General features: G+C 42.3%; 1 protein-coding gene across 1 annotated transcript in view; it reads left to right on the plus strand.

Annotated features, from left to right (window-relative positions):
* The first annotated feature begins 55 nt into the window (after positions 1-55).
* TTC28 (tetratricopeptide repeat domain 28) overlaps positions 56-12,028 on the plus strand; it is a 125,389-nt gene continuing 113,416 nt past the window's right edge. Inside the window, exons 1-2 of the mRNA XM_065738954.1 lie at positions 56-160; positions 4,520-4,798. Coding sequence (XP_065595026.1) covers positions 68-160; positions 4,520-4,798 — 372 coding nt within the window. The 5' untranslated portion in view covers positions 56-67. The remainder of the gene's footprint in view (positions 161-4,519; positions 4,799-12,028) is intronic.

The raw sequence follows: 12,028 nt of genomic DNA on the forward strand, positions 1-12,028 counted from the left end.
GTGGGCCGGGCGGGCGGAGCGGGATCGGTCCGGCGAGGGGCGGCGGAGAAGGAGGGGCCGGAGCGCGATGGAGCAACAGGCGGCACCGCCCGCCCCGCCGGGGGCCGCGGCGGGGGTCCGGGGGCGGCGGCGGCGGGAGCGGGACGCGGAGCCCCCGCGGGTGAGTGGCGGCCGGGCCGGTGCTGCGGGGCGGGGGGGGGGCGGCTCTCGGGCCGGGGGCCGCTTCCCGCCCGCTCGGCCTCCCGGCGGCGTCGGGAGAAGTTGCGGCGCGCGGGCGGGCCGCGTCCACGGGCCGGATCCCTCTGGGGGTGGGGGGGAGCGCGGGCCCCGCCGAGGTGAGGAGCGGGGCAGGGCGGGGCGGCTCCCTGCGGCGGGCCGCGGATGTGCCGAGGGAGCGCGGCTCCGGGGCGGTGGGGCCTCGGGCACAGCCGCGGTTCTCTCGGCGTTTGTTCCCCGGACTTCGCGAGGGACCGAGTGCGGCGCCCCTTCCCTGCCCCGACGGCACCGACGGAGCGCGCAGTGAGGGACCGCGCGTGAGCGGAGCGTGTGCACCTTGTCTCACGTGTGGACCGTTATCGCCCCGTGCGTGCGCTTACGTGGGGCTCGTGGGAGTGCGCGTCTGTGTGGAGGAGAGCACCAGTATCAGCAGCGCGACGTTTAGAGCGCCGTGGGCTCCGGGATAAGCAAGAACGGGCTTTATCTTGTTAAAACCATAGAAAATTGTTTGTTGTACGTCGGACACGTACCTGTAGTGCAGCAGATCATGAAAGCATAGGGTGGTTTGAGTCAGGTGGGACCCCTGAGAGCTCTCTGGTCCCAGGGGCACCCACAGCTCCATCCCCTGACCATATGGGCACCACCACCTCTCTGTGCATCCCATGCCAGTGCCTCACCACCCTCAGTGTAAAAACATTTTCCTTATATCCTATCTAAATCTCCCCTTTTTTCATCTGAAACTATTTCTCCTTGTCTTATCGCGCAAACCCTGTAAAGGGTCTGTCCCTTCTTTCATACAGCCACTTTACATATTGGAAGACCGTTCTCAGCTTTCACCAGAGCCTTCTCCTGTCTGAGCTGCACAGCCCCAGCTCTCTCAGCCCATCCTCGTAGCAGAGGCATTCCATCCCTTGGGTCAGTTTTGTGGCTCTCCTCTGGATACATCCAACAGGTCCATATCTCTCTTGTGCTGAGGCCCCCACATCAGGATGCAGTGCTCCAAGTGAGGTCTCACAGCACAGAGTAGAGAGGCACGATCATCTCCCTCTCCCTGCTGCCCACGCTGCTTTGGATGCAGCCCAGGGTACAGTTGGCTTTCTGGGCTGCAGGGGCATGCTGCTGGCTCACACCCAGCTGCCATCCACCAGTACCACCAAGTCCTTTTCAGCAGAGCAGTGCTCCATCTTCACACCCCCTGGCTTGTACTGTTAGCAGGGCTGCTGTAAACCAGGTGCAAAACTTTGTGCTTGGATTTGTTGATCCTCATGAGGTACACCTGGGCCCACTGCTCAGCTTCTCTAGGTCTCTCTGTATTGCAGCCCATCCCTCAGGTGTGTCAGCCACACTACACTGCTTGGTATCATCCAAAAACTTTCTGAGGGTGCACTTGATCCTACTGTCAGTGTAATTGATGAAGGTGTTTAAAGAGCACTGGTCCCAGTTCTGACCCTTGAGGGACACTGCTCATCTCTGATCTCCATCTGAACATTGAGCCATTGACCACCGCTCTCTGGTCATCATCTCACAGCCATTTCCTTGTTCATTCAACAGTCTACCCATAAAATCCGTATATTTCCAGTGTGGAGAGAAGAGTGTTATGGAGGGTTGTGTCATGACTGTGTGACACCTTTAATGGTTGTTACTGATGATACTTTGTAGTATCTAGACCTCAATATTTTAGAGATGAAATCCCCTACTGTAATATATTTTGTAATAGTATTTTGTGTGCATACTAATGCTGTGTATCAGTCAAGCCTTGTTTTCTGGCTTCTCGCTGTATTTTGGCATCTTACCCTTCTCTTGACTGAAGCTGAAAACCTTTTGCTTGTCTATTGCATATTCTTTCTTCCTTGCCTGGATACCAGTTATTTGTGTTTCTACTGAGCAGGTCCCCAGAGATGAGGATGTTGTAATGAGATACTGAAGGTGAAGTAGCTGGCTAGCTACCTGTTCATTTTAGTTTTTGTTAGATTTTTCTCATACACATGGCAGATCTGTTGAATAGCAGTGGAAACGAATACCTCCTTGGCTTCAGGAGGTCAACTTGTATTACTTTTTTCTGCATCGGTGTCATACTATTTCTTAATGAGAAAATGAGCTTCTTTCTGCTTTATTTTTCCTTCTACTTTGCCTTCATTATTCTATTATTTTCCATTTCCTCTGTACTAAGTTTTCAGTGTCTTTCTCCAATTCTTTAAGAACTTTTGCTCTTTCACATTCTTCTTTTGAAATGATTGTCAGTAACATGCTTTATGTTTATGCTGAGGGAAGTTGTCCCTGAGAGGTGACTCTCTAATGAGATTAGTAGAGACCTATAAAATTTTAACTTTTGAGTTTGTTTTAGCCTTTCTGCATGTCCAGATACAGTTCACAGAATCGCAGCATTTAGGGTTGGGAAGGACCTTACAGCCCTCCCAGCTCAGGCAGCCTGGGGCTCATCCATGCCTCTGAGCACCTCCAGGGTTGGGGCACCCACAGCTCTGGGCTGTCTGTGCCAGGGCCTCACTGCACTCATGGTAATTTCCTCCTAGCTTCTCATCTAAATCTCCCCTCTTTTGGTTTAAAGCCGTGGTCGCATACGCTTAAATATGTGAGTTATCACACTGATTGGTGTAAAGTAGCTCCAAGTAGAGAGTTTTCCTGCTTGTACTTGAACTTGGTTGAAGTAGCAGATAAGTACTCTGGTGCCTTTGAAGATGAACTGCAGATTGTGCTAATTTTCACAGATGCAGAAATTTGCTTTTTATAATGTTATTCATAATAGTAAATAAAAAGTTCAAGCTACATATTATCAAGAATAGTACATAAGGGGCAACTGCATAGATGAAAGGAAGAAAGTTTTGGGTTAGTTCTGGTGTAGATGGAACAAGAAATGCTAAAGAGATTCGGGGTGAATAGGGTGGATATTAGGAAAAATATTTGCATGACAAAAATCGTGAACCAGTTGAATGGAATTGCCCAAGAAGAGCATGGAGTCACTTTCAGTAGAGACAATTTGGACAAACACCTGTCAGAAAAAATTTCTTAGGAGGGAAAGGATCATAAGGAAGATATCCCTGGTTTCAATTTAATGCTTTTATTGTTGTTGTTGTTTTTAACTTGGAGAAAAAAAAAAGACTATTTTTGATGCTTAAGACAGGATGCCAATTTGAAGTTTGCTTCCCCTTCCACCTAAAAATATGACTCAGCTGACTCTGGTAATGTATTTAAGCCCTGTGATTGTGTCGTGGTAACGACATGTGATATTCTTAACCTTTTTCTGTCTGCTGAACTGAAAATGGATAATACCAATTTCAATTACAGTGGTATCTGATCCTTTCATGACTGTTTCCAAACACGTTATGTTTCTGTATGGTGTTACCTGTTGCCAAGTGTGGTTACTGCACGATTGACAAGGATCTTTTTGTCTGAGTTGTACAGAGGTATTGTTGCTGAGTTTTTTAGGCTCTTTGAGAAACAATAGGGAATACATGACAAAACCAGTTATTGACTGCTAATGACTGGCTGAGGAAAATAAGGAATGTTGAAAATTAAGCATGGAGAAAGGATATACCAGAATCAATGGAACTAGGACTTTACATCTTTGGAGTTTTTTAATTAAAAGTCTTAAACCCATTTTTCTTTATTTTGTTTTGCTTGAACTCAACAGTTCAAAAAGTGTCTCTGCGGTGATGGCTGTTGGTAATATAAACTGTGTGCCCTGCTAATTTCTGCGAGTATACCCAGACTCATTCTTCTCTTCTGATTTATGAGCAATTTACAGCCTGCAGTTGGCTGGATACAGAGGTTTGTGAGCCCATGTAGCAGTGTCAGTTTGAGGAGAATTTATATGTTCTTCTGCTGCCTGTGCACAGACACTCTTCTCTGTGATCTGTGTATTGGGCTGTGGATATACCAGCATTATCTTCATTCATACCTGCTATGCATTTTGGTAAACTTCTTTACCTTGAGACTATGCTTGGTGTTGTAGAATCCAGTGATATAAGTGAGAAGAAAATGCTTGTGAATACGTGGACTTCAGAATACTAAAACAGACAGCTTATGCCTGAAGAAAGCAGTATCTGGAAGATGGCATTTGTACAGAAAATGATGCTTTCTAAAGCTCTTTTTTGTTGCTTATGTACCAAGAAAATACTTAATAACTAATTTTTTAGGAATGTGATTCTGAATTTAGAATTTATTATGCATTAATGCTGATGGCTTCAATTTCTGCTGCAGGGTCTAGTGTTTTGATATTTTTCTTTTAATTTTTTTTAGAAGCATTTCTTATTATTAACATGGAATTCCCCCCTTTTCCCCACAGATTTCTTTCTTTGGATCAAAAGCTGTTGGAAGAAGAAGTCCTGACAGCCCCATGTTGAGCAAAGCTGAATTTGTTGAGAAGGTTCGACAGAGCAACCAGGCTTGCCACGATGGAGACTTCCATACAGCAATTGTGTTGTACAATGAGGCCCTGGGAGTTGATCCTCAGAACTGCATTCTCTACAGTAACCGTTCAGCAGCCTACATGAAAATCCAGCAGTATGACAAGGCCCTGGATGATGCCATCAAAGCACGACTTCTAAATCCTAAGTGGCCAAAGGTAAGAAAGTGTATTACTCAATAGAGAGTGACTCCATCAGGATTATTTCTCATGCTAATAACCTGATGTAGACAACTGCCAATGTTTCTGGGTTAACAGCTGCTTTTACTAAAAGCTCAGGATGATAATCTTTTCGTGTTCAAAAGTTGTTTAACTTGAATATCCTGCTGGGTATTAAACTATTTTGTGTGAGGTGCAATACTGTCTTACTACTTTAAACCAGCATCATTTTGGAGCTGTGAAGACCAGGCGTCTTTTAGCGTTCAAAGCAGTTAGCTGTAATCTGCATCCAGGAGCTTTTTGTTGCAATGTAGCATGGAGGTTGTTAGTAATAATGGAGCAATAAAACCTTTACTACAGTGTTCAAGGAGTTTTTGTGTATGTGGTGGATAAACATTTTAAGAAATGTGCACCTCAGCATGCTTGGCAAGATCTGACCGTGGAAGGAAACGTTTTGTAAAGAGTAGATGTGGTGTTGATTACCTGTTCCTTCCGGGATTGTTTCCCACTGGCTGATGTTGATTGCTTCAATGACTCTGACTGTTGTCTATCTCAGGACCTGCCCTTTACATGCTAATCCAATTTAATAGAATGTACTTCAGACTGCATTTTTCCTGTCTATTGCTCATGTAGTCTTACCTGTCACTTTAGTTAATGATACAGTTTAAGACCAGATTTATCACGTAGCTTCCTTTCCTCTATTTTTATAAAATAGTATTCTTTCTAGTTAGAACTGTTCCCAGAAAAATGCATACAGTTTGAGGATTCAGTCCTGTGAAGGCTTCTACAGTTTCTGCAGCTCCAGAGGCATCACCTTACTGACTGAGGTACGTGCCTGCCTCAGAAGGAATGACAGGGTTTGCAGCATATGTACGTGTTCAAAGACAAAGGAATAATGTTATCTTTTCATCAGTACAATCTGTGTTCACAGCATCACTTTTGTCTCAGCCTTTGGCCATGGGCATGCTGTGACAGCTTGTCTGCTAGGCAAGGCTTCCTGCGGTGGTTCCCCCACCGGGGGAGAGAGGATCCAGCAGGGACTTTAATTTGATGGATCCTTCTGAAGGGAAAGAGACTGATGTGCCTCCCTCCCCCCCCCCATCTTTTGCTCATCTCACCCATCTCATCTATGGAATATTTGAAGGCAACAGTGTAATTTTACACTCTTAAAACTATCTGTTTATTAAGACCAGAAAACTGCTTTAAAAAATGTTATTGAAAGTGTTTCCTAAAGCTCTGCCCGCTCACAGTCACAAAAAGAAGAGCATTGCCCAGGGAAAGAGCTTCAGAGCTGAAATACTGAGGTCTGTTGGTGAGAGTTTCCTGTTTAAAGAATATTCATTGTAATTCTTTTTCAATAAAATACCGGTGAGAACAAGGGAAGGGATCAGTGTCTAGAAAGATCACATGAATATTGTGTTAATAGTGCAGCCTTGCTCATGATGAAAACCGCAGCTATCAGCTGAGCTCTGCTAATTTCTGGGGCTGTTACCTGAGACAGAGCAATTCTGTCTGCTTGCAACACAGCAGCTGTAGCAGTCGTAGTGTTACTAACAGTCAGTGCAGAATATAAACACTAACGAATGTGATTACTTTACCACTACGAGATGGCTCTTTGTCTGTTGGAATTCTGCATCTCTCTAGAATGAGCTGTATTTTGCAGATATTTTTATGTATGTAAGTGTGTATATATAATTTTATTTTGCATTTCTCTGGAGTGGAGACTGAAAACTGCCAGTAAAGTGGAGGGATTTGGTGTTTGCAGTAGCTGGAGCTCATGGGCAACTCTCCTTCCTTTACGGAAAAATCACAGAGGAGTCTTTGTTTCTTTTTTATTTAGTTAAAGAAGAGAAATAGAAATGAGCTTTCTGGCTGAACTGGAAAACAACAACTTTTGGTCAGATGAAGCAGAGGCGAAGTTGCACGCTCGTGGCTCCTGAGTTGTTTTTTTTTTTTTTTTTTTTTTTTTTGTTATTTTTTTGGTCCTTCTTCCTACTTAGCTGGTAAATAAATAGGGTGGCTTCCCTTTCTCCTGCATCACAGCTCCTCTCCTCTGTGGCTGCTTTGTGAAATACTACTTTGTGTTTCAGAGTGGTAGCAGCTGGAATGTTAGGTAGCATTGGTGTGCTTCCTCAACTGTTTCTGATTACTGAGAGCAGTTCTTACCCAACAGAAGTCACAGCAGAGATGAGGGATCCTGGAAAGGAGGGAGTTAAATCTGTGTGATATGCTTTCCTCATTTAAACACAGTTTGTTTTAAGCCATGTTTTTGTATTTTTATTAAACAATTAGGCTCTTTGATTTAAAAAAAAAAAAAAAAAAGGGGAAAATGTACTTTGAGGGTTGATTAACTACTCTGATGTTCTTTGAGTGCAGAAATTTCAGGTTGGATTGGATATCAGAGAGCAGAAAATAGATAATGGTGCTTATGAACTTCTTACAGATCTTGGTGGTTGGTTGGTAGCCACGCTCGCTTGGTGGTGGTGTCCCTCCTTAGTAGCTGGGCTTCTTGGGTGCAGCTTGTCAGGGGCAGGCAGCAGGAGGGCACTGTCTGGACTTGAAGGCTTTTGTTGCTTATTTCAATATCAAAAGCAACTTTATAATTATTTTAAAAAATCTATTTGGATCTTCTTGATAGAATGCACCTGGGAAATTTGAAATTTATGTGTCTAAAAACCTAACCCATATTCCTGATTAGCCAGAAGAGGGAGACGTGGCTTGTCATTTCTCTGAAAAAACTGAGTTTTAAATACAGAACTTTTTAGTTAGGCAGTAGAAAAATGGATGTTTTTTTAATCCAGGCTTTCTGAGATTAAAGTTACTAAATGTATGCTTCTTCATCATCCTTTATCTTGGTATCCATTTTGTTATTTAAAAAAGCATTTATTTATTTTTGTCACAAGCATCTACAATGCTCATGGAGAATATCACAGCTGAGATCTTGCATGTGTTTGGAATAAATGTATTCTTGCTCTGTAATCAAGCCAGTGCGTTAAGCTGATCCATACTTCAGAGGATGGCAAACAAAAATCAAAAAGTATTATGAAATAAAGCTGTGAAATGAGACAGCACAGAAAGCAGGAAGGTGTTCTTGCTTTCAAGCACACTTTGAATTTTCATACAGCTTTTATTTCCATTCAGGACCCTAAGTTAATTCAAGCTTTTATGCTTCCCCACTCCTTGTTCTCCTAAGGTATTTTTTGGGAGGTCATGACTATAAGCAATGGTTTAGAATACGGTAAAGTCTGAGTTTTTCTAGAAGGCAATATAACTTTGTTTCCTGTCACTCTGCACTGCTAGGGCACTTTGTGCTGTATGCCCAGATGATCTCTTAGAGGTATGTACTCCCATTACAATCATCCTCTTCTGAACTTAGAAAATAAAAGAGGCTGTATTATAAAAGGCTGTGCCTGAAAGTCTTTCTTTTAGCAGAGCTTGCCTTCCCCACCCTCGAAATCGGTCTTTTAAATATCAGTTGTTTATTAATAAGCAAGTATATTTATAAAAATACATCTGCTTACCTACTGCAACTTTAAACCAAACACGGGTAATGAGTCTATGATTACAGTAAGAAATATTCTGATCTGTTACAGATCAGAGTAACAGTGTGGGTGTCATGTTGTGTGACGGTGGTGTGTTTTTTCCACCAGCACGTGAAGCTAACGTTTGCAGTGTTTGTTTGGCAGGATGGCTTGTCAGTTCTGCTATTCAAAATATTTTGTGTAACTGTCATGGAGAAGTTCAAAGATAAAAGGATGTTTCAGGAATTAAAATATATTTTGGGAATACCCTACAGGCAAATCAGATCAGGCTCATTTAGCTCTTTTGATTCCCTGCCAAGCAGTTGTTTTTTTCTTTTTTTTGTTTTGCTGTTGATCTGGCTCTAACAAAGTTCTGTTCAGTTGGACAGGCTGCATGGCTGCAAAGAGAATCCTTGGCATGGTGTACAAAAATGAGGGATCATTCTACCACTGACATCTGAACAGTCTCTTCTCGGTTGATGATCTGATGTTTTGGATGTGGGTTTTGTTTGTTTTTTGTCCTCAAATTACTGGGAAAAATATACTGTGGCTTAAATGGTTTAAATTTGGGTCCAATTCTGTGTTGAAGTGCAGGTTTCAGTAACACTTGCAAATTCATGCTTCAGATATGGAGAAATAGCTGTTCTCAGCATGATGAGCTCATGGCTGTGAGGTAAGCAGCCTTCTCAGCAGGAGAACTAGGTGTTATCTTAGGAGGGAACTACAGCTTGAGGGCAGAGCTGATTATTACTTTGACTGTGAGGGGAAATGGGTCCTTTCAGAAGTGGAAACGGTTTGAGCAGGCCCTTGACAACAGCTTGATTTGTTTTAGTATACAAACAACCAAGATAAATGAAAAACAAACAAATTGAAAACCCAAACCCTTTCTGAGTGTTGTACCAAAAAAAAAAAAAAAAAAAGCTAATTGAACCTTGAGCAAACTAGAAAATGCATTAAATTTCCTTAGTTTAATGCATAACTGTGCAATTTTGCTGCTTCTTACAGCGTGTTTTACTGTGTTTGTCTTGCTTTCTTAGACATGGTTAACTTCTACATGGCTTGGAGGTGTTTGGTGTTTTGTACTGTTCAGAAATACTGAGGCAATGCTTCCCATCCTATCCTTGGGTACTCCGAGGGGAAAATCTCTGGTCTTGAATGATAGCCAGCAATTAGTGTGTGAATGTGGACTGTCTGGTGGAATTCTGTTGTAGAGTACCCAACCTCTTTTTGTCTAAGATTTAAACTGTGGGAAAGAGCAGAGAGTATTTGGGTGAGAATGACTAACTGTTTTCTTGTATTGATTTATGGCCTTTATCTCCCATCAGAAAAGCTGTTCACGAACAAAGATGAAATGATTTGTCAGACCTGAACACATTTGGCTAAGAAGATGTTCACAACCAAAGTCTAACGTGCAGACAGGAACTACAAAGGGGAATGTTTTCAGCACTCTAAGGGTTGTCTTGATTTTATTTCTTTGTGTCAGTAGAGGGATGCCAACTGAATGGTTTGTAATGTGCTGTTTGGAGCCCTCAGTACTGGTGTTTGAGTGCCGGTGTTCCGTGAAGAGCATGGTGGGTTTCTTAATGAGAGGGCCAAGTTAGGTAGCAGATCTGATAAACCACGTATTAGCCATGGTTGGCTATTTAAGGTGCAGGCTGGAGGAGAATGTTGCTTCTTCAAACAGTGGCATTTTTTCCATGTCATACGGTTTTTGAGAACTTTTAGAGAAAAGGTGCATACTCTGAAGAGTTTAGCTGTTGCAGAAGGAATGCTCTATGCATATGTAATCTAAAAGTAATAGAATGAATGACTCCCATACGTTTCTCTTACAGATCTTTGTCCATTTCCTGTGCTTCATTTAAAAAATGTGGCTTTGTCTATGCAGACAGTGAAAAAATCTGAAAGACAACAGAAAGAGGAGGGGATTTTGAACTGTGAGGCCTTTGGATATGAAATGCCAAGTTTTAGATGTTGTCGTGTAACTGGGAGGGAATTCAGTGAAATAGCTTGCATGGGTATTTTCTTAATTCACTCCAGCTGTTAATCGTGATCAGACCTGTTAAAAAAGAAAAGGGACATTTGCTCATCCTCTTGTGCTTCTGACTGCTTGCATATCTTCAGAAATTTATCCACATGTGCTGTAGTAATCCATAATGACCTAAAATTTTCTCCAAGAATTGCAAGCGAAATGCCCGTCCTCCGTTGTGTGTGGAACTTCTAAGAAAAGAATGTGACTTGACCACATAATGTTTCTCATGAATAGGCCTCTTGTTTTTAATTTGATGAGCAAGGAACTTTCCAGTCCTGTTCTGCTTACAATCTGTCCTTAATTTACAGAAAGATGCATTCCAGTTTTTCAAGCATAAAACTGTTGAGCAGATTTTTTTGGCTTTCCTAGAACTTGATGTGTTACGTTATCCCGAGACTCGTGTGTTTGTTTCTGTCTTTCTATGTCACAGAATCACAGCAGAGCTGAAGCTGGAAGGGGCCTTTGCAGATCATCTAGTCCTGCCCCTACTGCCAAAGGAAGGTCCAGCTAGAGAAAATTGTCCAGGACATTGCCCACTCAGGGCAGTGATAGCTGCAGCACTGCACTCCTGTTGCCCATGCTAAAATATCTGCACTCGAGCATTGGATCACTTGGATGTGGCTGTATTGCCTTTGTTTCTGGACCTAGCACAAGTAGATGTGCTGTAAGCAGTCTTTTAAATGTCAGATGGGGAGTCTGTGAAATATATTCAATATAACTTGTGTTCTAGTCGCTCAATTGTCCTTTTCTGCATTGATTTTTTTTTCTAATTAGATATTTAAATAATGAGTATCATATAGTAGTTTGTCAGCTTTATGGAGTTACATTTTTCTTGCAGTTTAGTCCAGTGGAATTATTCTGTTAACATCTCTGCACCAGAAGTTAAGGTTATGGTATTGCTAGAGGAAAACTGCAGTGCAGATGTACCGCTTAACTTTTCCTTGCCCTACATTCTTAAAATCATAGAATAGCAGTAATACAACATAGTAATTTTATAAATTGTAAGAACAAATAATTTCCAAATGTCATGTAACAGTTGTATTTCTGAGAACATATACCAAAAACTGCTCAGTTATTGCATTTGAGTTTGAAAACGTTAATTGAGTCTCTGAAAGCAACAAGTCAACTCAGAATTTCTTGGCACTTACCTTACATTTCATTGTTCCTTTCTGCGACTTCTAGGACCTGTTTGTATGTGGAGGGAAGCAATGTAAAATTGTCTACCATAGAACTGAGTTGCTATTTTTCTGCTTATTCATATCACAGCCTTTAGAATTCCTCTTCTGGAAGGTGATGGTGTTTTGCTGCCTGGTTTTTTTCCTGGTGTCAGTTGAACAAGTTATACTGCAGTGTGGCAATGGTGTTGAGCTTTTTCTTCCTCACAGATCTGAACATCCTATGAGGAAATGAGGAATTTTTCACTCTGACTGTAAAAAGAAGAAATAATTTGTGATTTCAGTAACCAAGCGATTCAAAAGGGTGATGGTTAAGGAAAATTTCTTGTTAATTGTTCATTGAGAGTCCGACTTAGAGCTGCTCGGTGTTATCCTAAGAAATTTGGTTTGTCTTCATCTACTTACATAGTACTGGATTTTGCACCCTGAGTTTTTAGACTAAAACCTGAACCCTGAGGAGGTTCCACATGACTTTTCTGATCAGCTGTCAGCTCTTCAGTGGTTT

The sequence above is a fragment of the Cyrtonyx montezumae genome, unplaced genomic scaffold, assembly GCF_038088225.1.
Source record: "Cyrtonyx montezumae isolate F1298 unplaced genomic scaffold, pur_monq_1.0 scaffold_23, whole genome shotgun sequence".
NCBI lineage: Eukaryota > Metazoa > Chordata > Aves > Galliformes > Odontophoridae > Cyrtonyx > Cyrtonyx montezumae.